The sequence below is a fragment of the Malassezia japonica genome, chromosome 1, assembly GCF_029542785.1.
Source record: "Malassezia japonica chromosome 1, complete sequence".
NCBI classification, from domain to species: Eukaryota; Fungi; Basidiomycota; class Malasseziomycetes; order Malasseziales; family Malasseziaceae; genus Malassezia; species Malassezia japonica.
In genome coordinates this window covers 1444014-1460546 of record NC_083370.1, presented here as the reverse complement: position 1 = coordinate 1460546, position 16533 = coordinate 1444014, and the positions used below count along the sequence as shown (strand labels likewise).

General features: G+C 62.6%; 9 protein-coding genes across 9 annotated transcripts; 4 read left to right on the top strand and 5 right to left on the bottom strand.

The window, feature by feature from the left end:
• Positions 1–9: 9 nt before the first annotated feature.
• MJAP1_000810 (uncharacterized protein) lies at positions 10–1836 on the top strand (the record flags this gene model as incomplete). Its single annotated transcript, XM_060264777.1, has 1 exon — positions 10–1836. The coding sequence occupies one exon, from the start codon at positions 10–12 to the stop codon at positions 1834–1836; it is 1827 nt and encodes a 608-aa protein (XP_060120760.1).
• Positions 1837–1869: 33 nt separating this feature from the next.
• Positions 1870–3412, bottom strand: MAS2 (mitochondrial processing peptidase; the record flags this gene model as incomplete). The annotated part of the gene is made up of 2 exons (XM_060264776.1): positions 1870–3060; positions 3086–3412. The coding sequence occupies 2 exons, from the start codon at positions 3410–3412 to the stop codon at positions 1870–1872; spliced, it is 1518 nt and encodes a 505-aa protein (XP_060120759.1).
• A 201-nt stretch (positions 3413–3613) lies between these two features.
• On the bottom strand, positions 3614–5206 carry MJAP1_000808 (uncharacterized protein; the record flags this gene model as incomplete). The annotated part of the gene is made up of 1 exon (XM_060264775.1): positions 3614–5206. The coding sequence occupies one exon, from the start codon at positions 5204–5206 to the stop codon at positions 3614–3616; it is 1593 nt and encodes a 530-aa protein (XP_060120758.1).
• Positions 5207–5857: 651 nt separating this feature from the next.
• On the top strand, positions 5858–8476 carry MJAP1_000807 (uncharacterized protein; the record flags this gene model as incomplete). The annotated part of the gene is made up of 1 exon (XM_060264774.1): positions 5858–8476. The coding sequence occupies one exon, from the start codon at positions 5858–5860 to the stop codon at positions 8474–8476; it is 2619 nt and encodes an 872-aa protein (XP_060120757.1).
• A 48-nt stretch (positions 8477–8524) lies between these two features.
• On the bottom strand, positions 8525–10381 carry MJAP1_000806 (uncharacterized protein; the record flags this gene model as incomplete). The annotated part of the gene is made up of 1 exon (XM_060264773.1): positions 8525–10381. The coding sequence occupies one exon, from the start codon at positions 10379–10381 to the stop codon at positions 8525–8527; it is 1857 nt and encodes a 618-aa protein (XP_060120756.1).
• A 239-nt stretch (positions 10382–10620) lies between these two features.
• On the bottom strand, positions 10621–13278 carry KCS1 (inositol-hexakisphosphate 5-kinase; the record flags this gene model as incomplete). Its single annotated transcript, XM_060264772.1, has 1 exon — positions 10621–13278. One exon carries the CDS (start codon positions 13276–13278, stop codon positions 10621–10623), a length of 2658 nt encoding a protein of 885 aa, XP_060120755.1.
• Positions 13279–13650: 372 nt separating this feature from the next.
• Positions 13651–14330, top strand: MJAP1_000804 (uncharacterized protein; the record flags this gene model as incomplete). The annotated part of the gene is made up of 3 exons (XM_060264771.1): positions 13651–13767; positions 13999–14212; positions 14251–14330. 3 exons carry the CDS (start codon positions 13651–13653, stop codon positions 14328–14330), a joined length of 411 nt encoding a protein of 136 aa, XP_060120754.1.
• Positions 14331–14624: 294 nt separating this feature from the next.
• Positions 14625–15505, top strand: MJAP1_000803 (uncharacterized protein; the record flags this gene model as incomplete). The annotated part of the gene is made up of 4 exons (XM_060264770.1): positions 14625–14673; positions 14712–14811; positions 14839–14969; positions 14994–15505. 4 exons carry the CDS (start codon positions 14625–14627, stop codon positions 15503–15505), a joined length of 792 nt encoding a protein of 263 aa, XP_060120753.1.
• A 235-nt stretch (positions 15506–15740) lies between these two features.
• Positions 15741–16291, bottom strand: RPS15A (40S ribosomal protein S15a; the record flags this gene model as incomplete). The annotated part of the gene is made up of 2 exons (XM_060264769.1): positions 15741–16000; positions 16279–16291. 2 exons carry the CDS (start codon positions 16289–16291, stop codon positions 15741–15743), a joined length of 273 nt encoding a protein of 90 aa, XP_060120752.1.
• Between the last annotated feature and the right edge of the window lie 242 nt (positions 16292–16533).

Sequence of the window (16533 nt, the reverse complement as noted above, 5' to 3'; positions counted from 1 at the left end):
CACGTTGCGATGCGCAGTGAGCGCCCGGGGCCGCCGTCGCCTCCACCATCCCCGCCGCAAGTCCCTGCGGTGCCAGAGGCGCGCATGGACCCCATGACCCACGTTTCTCACCCGTCGTACAGCGGCGAGCCGTCGTCGTCGAGCTGCACCTTGTGCCCGGTGTACGTCGAAGGACTCGGCCGCGTGGTGATGCCCCCGGCGATGCTGGGCGAAAAGCCGTCGCCAGGCCGCACGCCGCCCACGCCGAACTACGCGCCACGCCTCGGCGGCGCCTCGGGCACGCTGCTCGGCGCGAATGTCGAATTTCCGTCGCTGGCCTGGCCCGATGCGCCGGATAATGCCTGGCGAGGGACGTGCGATGCGATTGCGCAGCAGGCCAAGACGCGGCGCCACGGCATCGAGCACTGGCTAATGAGCCCGTCGCCCAGCGAGTCGGACGACGAAGAAAGCGACAGTGCAGCGGACCACTTTCACCACCCGATGGTCGCTAAATTTTTGCGCGACCAGTGCCGAGCGCACCGCATGCGCCGCCTGCGCCATACCAATGTCAAGGACCTGTGGATTTCGTCCGACGGCCACCGCGCGCCACGGCCCACGGCAAATACGCCGCCCAAGCGTCGCGTTCGCCGCCGTGTCGCTCTCACCTCGCACACGCTTGCTGCGCGGGGTATTGCGCCGGTGATGGGCTGCCGCTGTGGCTTTACTGACCAGCACATGGACATGGTCCAGTGCGACGGCTGCACGCGCTGGCTACACTTGGCCTGTGTCGGCGTCGGGCACGTCGACCAGCTCGGCACCGACGAGTGGGTGTGTGACGACTGCTACGACCGCTCCGTGTCGGACGAAAAGCGCGCCGCGTCGAACGGTTCGGGACTTGTACAACACGGTGCAGGTGCGATGCTGTCGCTTGCGCCGAGCCCCCGGCGCGAGACGATGCACGAGGCGGACGTCGTGTATGCACCGCCGTACCCCCGGCCCTCTTTCAGCGCCGAGTCGAACGGCATGCCTCTTACCTCGCCACTCTCTTCGTCGGCTTCGGACCGTGCATGGCGCACGCCCTCGCCGCCGCCGTCCATGGACATGTTTACGACGCCCAGCCGATACGTTCCCCCAGACGTGCTTGTGGGCGACGCACGTATGCGCCGCATGGCGCCACATGCATCCGCGACGCCTCCTGTCGCACACGAGTTCCTCCCGACACCGTCGCGCTACCTCATGCAGACGCCCCAGGCCGGCGTGCCGACGCCCATGTTTGGCACGCACACGCCCCATGGGCCGCGAGCTGTGCACGAGTGGGCGATGCGCACACCGGGCGAGCTCTCGTCGTCGCTCTGGGCGACGCCCCACGATCTTTTGAACGGGAGCGCGAGCGCATGGGGGGCGACACAGACCCCATTTGCGAGCGGCAGCAGCCCTCACAGTGCGCACCACGATGCGTGGGCGCACCCCGAGTCGCCGACGCCCGCAACGCGCGGCGCGCGTGCGCGGCATGCGATGGCGACCGGCTCGCCCCGCCGCATGCACGCGTCACCGCACAAGGCGACCACGACGCCGCGCCACGGCCATTGGGACGCGCTGCGTTCCGATCCGCCTGCCTCGTCGCCGCTCTTTGGCGCTGGCCACGACGGCGACGAGAGCCATGGCATGCCGTCCAGCAGTCCGTACCCCGTCACGCCGACGCTCCCGTCGCGCGACCGGATCCGGCCGCGTGCCACGGCGAATGTCGAGCGCGCCGGCATGGTGATGAATCTGCATCTGGACCGTGCGACGCCAAAGCCGCGTTTGCAGTCTGAGCTCCTCCCCTCCTTGTCCAGCTTCATGTCCGAGGAGGTTTGATGTACACTAGCATGCATAGAACTATTCTACGAACTACACAGAACCCATGCCGCGCGAGGCGAGCAGCTTGCGCACATCCTCCATACCGTCCATCTGCCCCTGGACCACGACAGTCGCCGGCTTGCTGGTCATGAGCACACGCGATGCGACGCGGTGCAGCGTGGGCAGGTCGACGCGGTCGATCATCTCGCACATCTCGTCGACTGACACCTTGCGGCCGTGCACCTGGACCTGGCGGCCGAGGTCCTCGACCTCGACCAGGCGGCTCTCGAGCGCCATCACGAGGCTGCTCTTGAGCTGGTTTTTGGCGCGGTCCAGCTCGAGCTGTGTCACACTACCGTGGTAGTCGCCAGCAGTGCACAGCTCGAGCTCGCGCGCAATAATATAGGGGATGCTCGGCGCAAAGCTGGGGTGCACGCTCGCCGAGATGCCAAACAGGCCCGAGTCGGCGTAGCAGTGATGGAAGGCGGCGCAGTGGTCCACACCGTGGTACTGGTTCAGCACATTGGTATAGAGGCGGGAGTACATGCCCTTGCCGGGGCCGCCTGCCGAGAAGCTGCCACCACCACCAAGCAGCATCTGCATCGTAGCCAGGGTGTAGATGTCGTCGTCGTGGATCGACAGACCCTCGTAGGCCACATAGACGTGCGTAAACTCCAGCTCGGGCTTGCTCAGGTATAGTTCGCCGCCGGTGTACTGTGCGGGCTCCTTGGCGAGCTGCGCAAAGACAGGGTCGGCGCCGGGCGTGCCGGGCAGCGGCGCCTTCATGTGGCCAAAGAGCTTTTGGCTCAGTTCGACGAGCTGCTCGTGCGGCATACCTGCACCGGCCACCACGATGCGATCAGGACGGTACCACGCATCCATAAAGGTGCGCAAGTTCTCGGTGGTCATCACCTGCAGGTTCTCCATCGGGCACAGCAGAGGGTTGCCCAGCGTGTTGTTCATGTACGCGGTGGCGTGCACGAGCTCGGGGAGGATCATCTCGGGCTTGTTCCAGATCTCCGTGACCTCCCACGCGGCCGCCTCGCGCTGGATCGCGAGCTCCTCCGACTCGAGCAGGGGGTTCTGGATGGTGTCGGCAAAGATCGACAGGATCGTTGGCACATCCTGGTTAAAGACTGACGATTGGTACATGATCGTTTCGCGCGATGACGAGCACATCACGTTGCCGCCGACCGACTGGATCAACTGCTCCATATCCGACGCGCTATGCTTGGCCGTGGCCTGGGTAAGACGTCTTGCCACGTACCTTGAAAGCCATGCGGTCCAGCAGGTGGCTCACGCCACTCTCACCGGGCACCCACGTCCGCTCGAAGCGCGAACCGGTATCGACGTACACACCCACCGCCGAAAAGTGGCCCGGCATCGGCTCAGTGGCGACGCGCACCTTGTTCGGCAGCGTCGATACCTGGATCGGTGGGCGGCCCGTGGCGCCACCGGCCGCGGCCGCCGTCCCGAGAGCGAGTTGGGGCGCTGTAGACGAGGTAAAAGCACGCTGTGCAAGCGGCACGACCGTGCTGGTCGGCACCGCGCGTGCCCCGTGCGCGAGCCGTGCGAAATGCGCCGTGTTCAGCATGGCCATTCTTCCACGACTTGCGACGCGCCTCGGCCAACGACGCAAGACGCTTATATAAGCGATGCACGCACACGCATGGAGAGTTGAGGGGATGCACAGGCGGTGTCGTGGTGTGACATGCGGTCAACGGTCAAAAGATGCGCAGTATATTCAGGCCCCACCTGGACTAGTATCCAATCATTTCTATAGACTCTTTGTTGGTTAGATGAGAATGTCGTACGGACGGAGGTCGTCCGGCAGATCCCACTCCTCACGGTAGACGCGCTTCTCGGTCCAGTCGTCATTAGCGCCCTTCCGCACGTCCTCCTTGGCGATGGGGTGCTGCACCTTGGGGCCGCTGAGACGGGCACCGCGGTTGGTAAGCTCCTGGTCCACACGGGGAACCGCGCTAGCTGTAGCAGCGGTCTCGATCGCCGTGTCGATTTGGCTCGTAAGCGAATGGAGCGTGTCGGTCACCACGCCGTGACCCTTATCCGCACCAGGCGTTTCAGGAAGCGACTCGCTGGGCGTGACACCGCTACCAGGCGTGCCAGGGCCCGAGAACGTAGAAAACGAAGCCATACGGTTCATAGGCGGGGGTTTCATGTCGCCGTCCGAGATGTCCGACGAGAACGACACACCACGGTCAATGTGGCCGTGACCAGGGCAGCGCTCGTTCATCCACTCGACGTTGTCCTCCAAGACTGCAATACGACCGGCCTTGTCCTCGGTCTCGGTCTTAGCCTTGCGGTAGATGACATGCTGGCAGACAGGGTAGATCGTCAGCTTGACGTCCGTCGAGCTCACGTCGCGCAGGAACTTGACCGAGGTCTCGGGAAGCACCACGCGGTCCTGTGCACCGTGCTGGATAAAGATGGGCGTCTTGAGCTGCGGTGCCATCTTCTCCGTGTCAAGAATCGCGTCACGCAGACAGAGAAGGTGGCCCACGCGGAACGCACCGCGGTGGCTGCGCATGTCGGAATCGATCAGCTGCTTGTATACTTTGGGATCCTTGTCGACCACCTTCTTGTGGGGCACAAAGAGCTCCATGCGCTGCGCTTTAATTAGTTCAATGAACGAGGACAAGAGACGCAGTCCCGGCCCGATCTTGACATCCTTCTTCGACCAGCCAAGAATAGGACCAACACCAATCACACCGTCCACAGGAATTTCATTCGGGTCCGAGTTGTCCTCACGGAGCGAGGTAGGGTAGTACAGCGGGTAGAGAATGGCAACAAGACCACCAAAGGAAAGGCCGAGAAGGAAGGTCTTGCGGCGGTTCTCCTTCGTCGGGCGCACACCGGTCGCCTCAGCGTCGCGGCGCGCCACGTCGTGAATCACCTGGTGCACACCAGAGACATAGCCCATCATGTAGCGCTGGTAAACATGCATACCAGTGGAGTAACCGTGCGAAGGAAGGTCGGGCACAATTAGACGGTAGCCGGCATCCAGGTAGCGACGCGAGTGGCTTGCAAGCGTACCGGAGTGCACACCAGTACCGTGGCAGAAAACCATGTCAGCCTCGCGACCTGTCGCGCGCATGGCCAGCTTGTCTTCCCAAACCTGGTACCACACAAAGTCCTTTCCGTTCGGCATCATCGTCTTGTGGAACGAGCAGGTGACATCCGGGTTGTTGTGCAGACGCTCCTCCATCTTGCTGAACGGAATCGCCCACCGGCCATAGGTCCGGTCCGGCGGTTCGTAGATGCCGAGCGTGGTCAAAAGCGGCTCAAACCACACCTCCCAAAAGAAGGTCTTGACCGCAATCAGGAACCGGATGAAAGCATTCTGCTGCGTCGCAGCGTCTCCTTCCATCTTCGTATGAATACACAAGGACGGCACCAAAGTTCACCAGTGGTGTAAGTCAAAGCGAGAATAGCCAGCGGTGCCGGTCCTAGATATTCCAACGACACTGCACTGGGCACTGGGGGCTGTCACGCGCCCAGTGTGATTTTTCGTTTATCCACGCGGTATCGTGCATGGGGCACATAATACCCCGCACCGTTACAGCGTTAAGCCGCGCAATTCGTCCGAGGCTGCGCCCGGATATGCAGCTATATGTACCGCAATGCAGACTAAAAAACACGGTGCAGAGTGTTTTCAATTTCCCTATTCGCACAATTTACTCGCTCTTACCGGCTATTGTTCGTAGCGCACCGAGCACGTGCGCTCCTCCCTGTAAAGCCACGTGGGCAATACCGGCGGCAGAACCCCAGCAAATTGTACAGTTTTCGACAGGCACTCCGCCACTCCTTCGCCACCGAACTATACAGCTCCAAATTCAACGCCTGACGTCGTAGGATCGGCGCCAGGGATCACGAGTCAGCAAGGCCGTGCGCACAGGACACCTCGCGTGTCAATTGGAGATCAACACTCACCCGACGCGCTCCCGTCTACGCCTCGCTCCGCGCGTAAGCGGGTGCCTCGGGTGCATCGGACGCGGTCGCGCACCCCGCCGCCATCAACATGCAAGGCGGACCATCTCTCGCGCTCAAGCGCTCCCACTCCCCGGATGACGTACTGACCACCTCCACGCCGACGACGCACACGCATAAGCGCCCGCGCGCACCGGCAGAGCGTCCCATCCTGGCCGATGCTTATTTGGACTGCCTCTCGAAGCAAGAGCTGATTCAAGCCCTCCACCAGGTCGAACAGCTCTTGAACGATACCCAGTACGAGGCCGATCTGTACGCCCTCCTCTATCCGGACAGCATCGAGGAACGCGTGACACAACACCACCTCGAACAGGCCGCATCGGCCGTCGCCGCCGCTACCGAGGTGCATCCCAGCGACACCGGCTCGGACCACGCGCCGCAAGTCGACGCGCCTGCGCCGCCCGCGCCTGAGCCGGCGGTGCCACGACCCTATACCCCGTCGATACCCGCACCGAGCAGCGCCGCGCCCGAAGCCGCCGAGCAGCAGCAACAGCCGTCGAGTGAATCGCCGGCCGTGGATCACACCCAAGAGTCGGTGCTCTCAAGCAGCGCCAACATCTCGTCGCGCATCGCCGCGATCCTCGACTCGATCCACAACACCAACAGCACCGGGCCGATGCTCAATCTGCAGGGCCAGCCGCTCGCACCGTCGAAGCAGGCGTCGAACACGAACCCGACCGGCGGCGGCCTCTCGTCGCTGCTTAGCAACGCGAACCTTTTGTCCAACACGCGTCTGCCGGCCAACTCGACGCTCTCCAAGCTGCTGGAGCAGAACCAAGCGAGTGCGTCGCCGCTGTCGCGTCCTGATGCGCCGGAAACGCGCATCACGCCGCACTTGGACGTGCCGCGCCCGACGCCAGGGCCGTTTGACTACACGCGCCTCGCCACGACCTCGACGCTCGGCTCGTCGCTGCCGCACACGCAGACGGGCGGCGGATACGGCGACGACCACCACGACGACAGCATTTCGTCGCAGCGCGACACGGCGCGTGTCACAAGCACGCTGCCATCGTACGAAGACATGATCGTCGAGGGTCTGCAAGCGATCGGCGACGTGAATGGCACGCCGCCGCGTATGCTTTTCCACTGGATGGAGGACACGTACCCGCTGATGAAAAACTTCCGCCCTTCAGCGAGTCAGGCGCTGCAGAAGGCGTTCAAGCGCGGCCGCCTGCACAAGGTGGGCAGCCTGTACCGCATCAACCCAGACTGGGACGGCAGCAACACGGGTCGCAAGCCGACGCGCCGTCCGCAGGTTGGCAAGGACCATCCGATGATGGTCAACGGACCCAAGGGCCCCGCGCCCGCGAGCCCGTTCAAGGCGCGTGCGCAGTTCCAAGGCGCGGCTGCCTACCGCCAGACCACGAGTCCGTTTACCAAGCAGCGCAATGCCCACTCGCGGCTGCTGCAGAGCCTGCGTCCGGGCCCGAAGCCGTACGGCCAGCCCGGCGCGGCGCCGCTCGACAATCCTGCGAGCAGCATCTTCCAAAATGGCGCCGCAGCGGCCGCGCTGTTGCTGGCGCACCAGCAGCGGTCGCGCGGCGCGACCGGCGAGTCACAAAATACGCCGGACCTCACGCCGACGCTCACGTCGCTTGTGCAGCAGCTGCGTTCGTCGAATGTTCCCGGCGGCGCCGACGCGCCGGGTTCGTCGCTCTCGAGCATGCTGGCATCGGCCCTGCTGAAGCACGCGCAGCGTCCTGGCTTTTCGACGACGCCGGGCGTCGAGACGAACCCGGTGCTGCCCACGGCACCGGTCGGCGAGAGCGGGCAGCCGGCGAGCGGCGCCTTTGCCTCGTCGCCGGTGCTGCAGAGTCTCTCGCGCCTGCTCGGTACGCGGGGCGAGGAGGCTGCGAAGCCCGCCTCGGCGCCGACGTCGCAGCTGCCAACGTCGCTGCCGGCGTCCGGCCCTGGCTCGCTGAGTGCCTCGATCGAGACGCTGATGCGCCAGGCAACGCGTGCCGCGCAGGCGTCACAGGACGCCACGCCTGCCGAGCAGCAGGGGCCTGCTACGTCGCAGGCCGACCTCGATGCGGCGGTGTCGCAGACGCTCGAGGCTGCCTTCCAGCAGATTGGCCCGTCACAGGACGCGCAGCGTACCGGTGGCCAAGGCGATGCGCCGGCACAAGGCGAGTCGACCGAGCTCGATGGTATCGACTTGTCCGACTATAGCGATGCGCTGCGCACGCTTACTGCTGCGCTGGCAGGCAACGCTGGCGATGACGACGACGAAAACGAGCGGCACCTTGCCGATGAGCGTGCGATCGCCGAGGCGGAGGCCGATCACTCCGAGACGAATTCGCACGGCGGCGACGACTCGGACGACGACACGCCGGAGCACGCCGAGTCGAGCGAGAGCCGCATGGCGTCGCTGCTTAAGTCGTACGGTGTCGACGTGTCCGGCGACGCGGTACGCCACCTCACCGAGACGCTGCGCGACGGCGACGTCCAGGTGCCCCAGACTGATACGGCCGAGGCGCAGACCGAGGCGCCTGCGCCGCCGTCTGACACGCCCAACGTTGCTGCGATGCTTCCTGCCGACAATCACGAGTCGATGGACGATGCGGCAAAGAACCAAGCGATCCAGTCGCAGCTCGAGGCGCTCATCGCGAGTCTCGCGCAGGACGGCGCACAGAGCGATGAAGAGTAGCATGTACAATGAGTGTATTCTAGTTCGTAATCTGGTATCTAGCAAGAGCTACGAGAGCTCCATGATCGCCCGCGCTTCGTCGAGCTTCGGGCGCACCCATGCACTACCACTCATCTCGATCGAAGTCGCGAGCGCCGTCTTGACCGACTGCCAGAGCGGGACATTTTGGGGGTCGTGCAGCATTTCTTGCGCAAGCTCGACACCGCGCCGCTCATTGCGCTCGGCGGGCGTGGGGGTCACTGCGTGCGCTAGGACGTACTGCAGGAGCCGGGGCGAGGTGTGTGCAAAGCGGCGCAAGAGGCGCGCAGGGTGGATGAGCGGCGCAGGCTGCTCCGTGTCGGCCGCCTCGAGCAGCGGACCGAGGTCCACGCCAAAGTCGCGTCCAGGGCCGCCGAGCAGTGTCTCGCGGAATGCAAAGAACGACGGGAGACCCGGGCCCAGAAGCATTTCGCGCACAGTCGTATCTTCGACGCCGTCCCGCAGCGCAAATGCGCGAATGAGATTGCATCCCAGCGCCCACAGGTCGCCGGACGGCCCCATGCGCCGCCCGAGGTGGCTTACCTCGAGCTCCGGCGGTGTCCAGTCAAAGCTCAGCAGCTGGATCTTGCCGTCATGCTGCCGCGAGCCGCGGAATGGACTCGCGTTCTCAAAGTCGATCAGCACGAGCTTGGCCGACGAGTCAAACATGAGATTCTCGAGCTTGATATCGCCGTGCATCCAGCCGTGCGAGTGCAGTTCCCAGAGGAGCTGGATCGCCTCGACAAACACCTTGGCAATGACCGGGTACAGTTCCTGCTCGGCGCTCCCGGCGATCGCAAAGAACGCCTCCTCCGGAAAGTCTTCCTCCAGACGCACCAGCTTTCCGTCCTCGGTCTGCAAGAGATGCGGCGTCTGCCGGCGCGGGCCGGTCATCAGCGACTCGGCCTTTTGCAGCTCGTCGAGCACATCGCCCAAAAAGTGCTTGCGCAGATCGCGCTCGTACTCTTCCGCGTATACCTGATCGTGGATGTCGCTGTGGACAGCAGCGAGCTTCGACTCGACACTCTTGATCTCCATCGCGGCAAAAAAGTTGCCGTGGTTATCCATCGCCCACCGCCGCCGCTTTGCAGCACTAAACACACGGTTGTCCGGCGTGGTAATGAGGTATGACACGCCGTCCGCGCCGTCCACACCCGGCGCATAGAAAAGACGCACACTCAGACTGTCGCTGGTCGCGCCCTCCATAAACGGTCCTTCGGAATCGTACAGCGTGCCTTCGACGTGCTCGACCGTGCGGCGGGGACACAGCTTCCACATCTCTAGGTCGCCGTACAGGGGGATCCGCGGCTCGATCCGCGCGCCATGCTCGGGCGTGCCGGGCCGCGAACGCTCACGGTCCTTCTCGGCAATACGCAGCAGACGCGAGCGGCGGTTACGCCGTGACTCGACACTCGGGAGCTGCTCCCACGCCGGCGGGGGGTGCTTGGATGCAAAGAGGGGTGTAGGTGCCGCAAACGTGGTCTCGACCCGCGATACCGGCGCAGTGCTCGCCCCGCTGGCCACATTCAGCGACGAGGGGCGTGCGGGCTGCGCAATTTTGGGTGGCGCAAGTGACTTCGGCGACTGCAGTGAAGACTCGGTGAGCACATCGGCCACGTCCTCTTCCGGCACGGGTGCTTTTACATCAAAGCGTGCATCAGGCGAGCGTGGTGAGCGCGGCATGCCCGACTGCATCCACAGGACGCCCGGCGAGCGTTTCCGGGGCGGAAAGAGCGAGCGCTCCGTCTCCATCTTCCAATCCAGTGGCACAGCGCCATCCATTGCACTTCCATTCACCGGTAGCGCCTCATGCGCATATTCAGCAATGATTCCCAGCGAGCTCGCACGCATCGGCAGGCGGGTCGGTGCATCGTTCCACTGACTCATGCCAGCCGATTGCGCACTCTTGACGCCCTTCCACACTGGCCCCACCATACGATCGGGGTCGTGCGGCGCCCATCGCTCATGATCCTTTCCCAAAAATAAAGACGCCGTGCGCGTCGAGAGGTCTCTTCGTCCCATGGATCACGCCGTGTGTGAAGCCGGCTCCAGCCACGCGCCGCAATGGCATAGCTGACATTCGATTATATAATTCATTGCTAACCATGCGCTCGGGCCAAGCGGGGCTACGAGGAAATATAGCCAGAGAGCGAACCAGGCTCGTCCTCGGTGCCAAAGAGCTCGGTAAAGATCTCTGCGCCGGGCACGTTGAGCTCGCCAATGTCCACACTGCGTACCGCGATCTCGCGAGAGGAGACAGACGCATCCAGTGGCAGGGCACTGAGCGCCGCGTCGATACGGCGCACACGTTCGCGCTCCCAAATCTCGCGAAAGGCCAACGCGAGGCACCGCAGACCCCATAGATACCCAGCGTCGGGCTCGTCGCGGTGCTGCGGAGGAAGGCGCGCGATCGGGAGTGCCATCTCTTCCGGCTTACTCGGCGGCCGGCCATCATGGTCGGCTGGGAAGTAAAAGTCGTCGCCAGTCGTACAATGCGCAAAGTCGATAATGCGGATATTAATATAGCCCAGGCGGCGCGCGCGGCGCCACTGCGAATGGGAGTCGGTCGTCGATGGCGGCGTTGTCGCAGAGATCGTAGGCGAGGGGAGCGTCAGCACCGTCGCAGAGGACACGGAGCTCGGAGCAACGGAGCCGGTCGTGAGCGGGCTCGGCTCGCCGCTCAGCTGCAGGGCCTGCATATCGGGGCTGATCTCGGAGCTCGCCGAGGAGGGCACGCGCGACGTGCCACACGGCAGCTCTGCTTCAAACGCATCCAGCAGCGCATTCTGCCGGCGCAGGTCGCCGTCGTAGATAAGCAGCAGGCTGCTCGCATAAAACCGGTAACCATTCAGCTTGCAGGCGTGCCGCGCAAGGCGGTACAGCTTGTCGACCATAACCGGGACGTGGTGGATAAGTACCTGGTAGCCGTTGAAGAAGAAACGCTCGAGCGCCTCGGTAAACTCGCTCGGCTTGATGCTCCGGCCGTAGTACTTGTCCTGGAAGATGAATTGCTCCGTGCGTGCATCGTACATTTGCATACCGCAAATACGCACACCTTTGCAGCGGCTCGTCGTCTTGTTGCACTTGCTGGTTTGGCTGCGCTTCTTGGCATCCGTGGCGTCCATGCCGTACTGACGCGTACCCATCTTGAGATCCAGCACGCAGGGCGCCTTGAGGCCGCCAGTCAGGTCCTCTAGCAGCAAAAATTGCTCCTGGCGAGGGCGCGGCGACGCGTCCGACGTCCCGCTCTTGGGCGTCGCAGATGCAGGCGCTGCCATCGGCGTGCCCGGTGCAGGCGTCGGCGTGCTCGGCGCCTCGGAGGGCAGCGTCACCGCGTCGACCGAAACGTGCCGCGCATTCTGCCACCGCTCCGAGTCGTCCAACGACGAGAGGCCGGAGACTGCATCCTTCTTCTCGTCCCACGACTTAGCCAGCCGGCCGCGCTCGTCGGTCGTCTCGCTGCGCCGTCCGCGGGGGTTCCGCGGCTTGGACTGGTGAAAGACTTCGCGGATCACCTGCTCCTGGAGCCGGCGGTTGACGGACGTGCTCCCTGTGCCCAAGATGCAGTTGTGCAGCGAGGGCTCGTCGGTATCCAGCGCACCATCGTGCGCCATGTGCGAGTCCGACTCGGCAGACCGCGAAGGGCCTGCGTTCGTCTCGCTGCTATGCCGCTGGTGCGCCGCGCGCGATTTGCGCAGGAGCCAATCGGGAATAATGTGCTGGTTCATATCCAGTGCGACTTCGGGAACCTCGTCCGACTCGTCTTGGCCTTCAAAGACCTTGCGCCGCGCCGGCTGGCTCGACGGTGTCGTGCCAGCCTCGCCTTCCGCCTCGGCATCACGTTGGACGTGGCGGTACGTGACGTTCAGCACACCGAGGTATTGTGGCACAAACGCGAGCATATCGGGGTGGTCGCGCTCGAGCGCCTCGTAAAACTGGTTCTCTCGGGAAACGAGCGGCTTGCACACGGCGCGCCGTGAGAACTGAAAGATGTGGTTGTGGCCGCCAACCTGGTGGTTGAAAGGCTGCAGCTGCACAACATTCGGCGGGGGCTCCGATGAGTCCTGCACGTGGTGGTGGTGGTGCTTCCGGGGATGCATACCGCCATCGTCCGCAATATTTGGCGATGGAATGGTGATCGTCTGTGGCGACGCGGCGGGGTACGAGCCAGGAGGCAGCGGACGCACTTCGGGCTCGGTACGGCCATCGTCCGACACACTCGACGAACTGCTCGACGAGGCGTCGCTCGAGTTGCTCACGAACGAGGTATCTCCAGCGTCACTGTCGTCGTACATCACCGAACTGCTCAGCAGATCGCTATCCGGGACAACAGGACGCGTCGCGGTGCGCTTCACGTCGCTTTCGCGGCGCGAGACCACTACTGCAGGTGACCGCTCAAACAACGCACGCGGAGTGGCCGCCTCGGTATCTACTGCGCTCGGCAAGTTTGGCTCGGTATACGGCGTGCTCTTGTCCTCCCTTGCGGCTTCGTGCAAGTCAGGAGCGCGCGCGTCAGCGGTATATGCGGGAGATGGTGCTGCAGAAACATTGCCCATCTGCGTCGCCATAAACAAATTTAAAGATACAGTGGCCTTGCGGCCCGTGCCCACGCGTGGCGACGACGGCGACGAGGGATCGACTTGCTCGTCGTCGGCATCGTCGCGGGGTACGAGCGGTGGGACGCTGTTCGGGCGCTCCACGCTGCTCTGCCCTGACATCAGTCTCGCAGTGCTCGGTGTGAGAGCACTCGGCGCGGAGCACGGAATATGGTCATCGGGGTTCATAACATGAGGACTGGTAGGGTGCATGGTCATGCAGGCCCTGCAGTCACCGAACGCGGTATGCGAGTGTATTTGGCTACTGCCCAAGTGCCTACAATCACTCTAGCAAAGTGCTAGCGGCTTGGTATAGAGAGGCAACGGGCGTCCACAGCAGCCCCGGTCGCGGCCTGGCGTGAGCGATCAACGTGCGCTCGTGCGCGGTGGAGGTCGGGTATCCCACGTGTTTTGGCGGCCCACCTGGCATCCACGTGGGCAGAATGACGAGTGGTTCCAAAACTGCATAGATCACGTGTTTAGATTCAGCGCGACGTGGGCTTGCCACGCCGCGAGCGCAGCGCCTCTTCCAGCATCCTCCTCCAAGGTTCTCTAAACGTCATGGGTTCGCAGGAGTCTTTCAAGCGCTACGTTGAGGTCGGCCGTGTCGTCCTCCTCAACAACGGCGAGAACAAGAACAAGATCGCCGTCATTGTTGAGATCATTGACCAGAACAGGGTAAGTACAGCACAAGAGGGAGGAGACAGGACAGACATGCCGTGTTGCTTTGGGGCCGGTGAGCTTTCTGCGACAGATCAAGAGGTGCGGAAGGGCTGAGAAGAACACGACGGTGCGTGTGCTACTCGCGCTGCCGCGCTTTCGACGTCGCCGGATGAACCCAGCACCATAACCACCACGGCATGACTCGAATGGTCCACCCCTTTTTTGGAACATATGCTAACTCTGCAGGCCATGATCGACGGCCCGTCGACCGGTGTCGCTCGCCAGCCTCTGCGCTACCGTGAGATGACCCTCACCCCCCTGAAGATCCAGCTTCCTCTCGCTGCCGGCACCACCGCTGTGAAGAAGGCCTTCGATGCTTCGGGTGTTGCGGAGAAGTGGGCCAACACCAAGTGGGCCAAGACTCTCCAGGCCCGCGAGACGCGCAAGAACACTACTGACTGTAAGTTTTTTTCATTGCACAGTATACTGACACTGCAGTCGAGCGCTTCCACGTTCAGGTCCTCAAGAAGCAGCGCCGCCGCATCCTCGGTGCCGCCGTCAAGAAGGTCCAGGCCTAAACTTGAATTTACGACACTGCCGAACGCTTTGTTCGGCAGCCAAAACGTAGCAGCGGTCCCGAGTGCCGCGTACACCCTTGTTGGGTGGCGCTCCTCTTTGTGCTAGTATTCCCTTGAGAGCAGCGCGCCTCTCAATGCAGGCATAGCTGTGAATACATTCTATGTCCACGCGTCTTGACGTTGGTGAACCTCATAGCATCTCTCCCGGGGTTGGGTGAGCAAGGTTTGTATGCCAGGAAAGTACATAGATCCCCGCACGACGCACACTCCACTTGTTGGCGAGGCGCGGCGACGATGACCGACACACAGCCGGCCATGGCGCTCCTTACGGGCCAGGAGCAGGGTAAGTACTCCTATGGAATGTGCATACTTACTCCTTAGATGATATCCTTAAAGCGCGCCTGGCCACAGACGAGAAATACCTCCGGCGCCTCACAAAACGCATCACGACCGTTGCGCAAGCTGCCAGCGACGAGGAACAGTACGTACTTTGCATCTACTTATACAGCAATGCGGCGGTCATAATGCTAAAGAGCGACCTCGATTTGTTCTGCAATCACCTTAACCGCTTGCAGGCCACGTCTCAGTCGACCACCCAGCGCGAAATCGAGGCGTACGACAGCGAGGCAGCCGCGCTACGTACGTATCCCGCCGCTGACCCAGACGCATCATGCGAGGAAGAGCGTAAAAATATTGCGCGTCTCAAGAAAGAACTCGAGGCAGCGCAGCAGACGCGGCAGAACCGCATCGAGTACGACGAGCTCGCGCGCAAGATTGTTGTATACCCCAGCCGCGAAGACATGGAGAGCACGCTGCAGTCGCTCCAGGAGCGTGTCGCGGCACTCAAGCAGGAGAATGAGTCGTTTTCCAGCATCACTGCCGAGACACGGAGTGGTCTGGATGCGATTGTGGCTCAGCTGCAGAAGCTCCACGAGTCGATCGATGCCTCGCTTAGGCAGGCGCCGGTTGCCTCGGGCCCTGCCGAGGCGGATGCAGATGCGGATGGAGGTGAGCCCAAGACGCAGCTCAACCCCAACGTCCCCTCCTTTACACCGCAGACTCACGCTGCCGAGGAGCCTGCTGGGAATGCCAAGCGTGTGCACGCCGCACCCGAAACTACCCACGCCGCGCCGCGCGACCAGCCCGAGCCCAAGCGCCTACGGAAGAGGGAATAGCTAGCGTATAGGGAAAAGCCATCATGATTTCCTGGCAGGCGACGTGGTGCTCGAAGGGAATCGATGCATACCTCGTTGCCCATAAGGCTACGGCCCACAGCTATCGCGTAGACATACTACGACATAGTACAGGCCAAGACTCCGTCTTCTTGGCACTGCGGGCTTTTGATGCCTGACTTGATGATGAGTATGCAAGCCGTGTCACCGGTCGGCATTCAAGTTCCGTGCAAGGCATTTAGTAGAAGTAGCCGAGGATCTTGCCGGCAACGTGCTTCCGGCGGGCCTCCTCGTGGTCCATAATGCCAGCCGAGGTGGTGAGGACGACAAAGCCGTACGAACGGGCGGGAAGCATGTTCGAGACCCAGCCCTCGATCTGGTTAAGGGGAACGGAGAAGCGGGGCGAGACAACACCGCACTTGTTGATGCGGCCGTTGAGGCTCACCACGATCTTGCCGGCACGGTGGTCGTCAATGATCTCAAAGTCACCAATGTAACCTGACGGTCAGTATTCTGTCCTGAAAAAGCACAGCACAAGTAAAAAAAAGAGAGAATGTAGCAGCCACAGGACATGCCTATTACGCACTGGAGCACGCCAGAGAGTCTGACATGCACCAAGCTAGCCGCGTTGATATCTCGGAATCTTAAAGATGAACACCGGTGGAAGAGATACCCAGTAGTTCAACAGTTATAATCCCGAGCAGGCATGCCGCTGACCACAATGGAGCGCCGCATTCTCTCCTCTTTCCCCTGTGCCGTGCGATACGAATACGTACCGTGCTTCTGCATAACGCTGAGGAACTTGACCACCACCTTCGAGGAGGGGCGGAGGAGAACCTGGCGCTTACCCCGGCGCTCAGCGTTAACAATGCTCACAAGGGCGTCATTCTGTTCAGTGTTAGCCCATGCTCTTGCCGTAGACATCAATACGTACCAGAACCGAGACCCTGACCATATTGTACTTGCGGTGACGATCGACTAAGGAATCGGTAGCGAGAAGAAAATGGCGCGCGCTGAGCGTGCGAATTGCC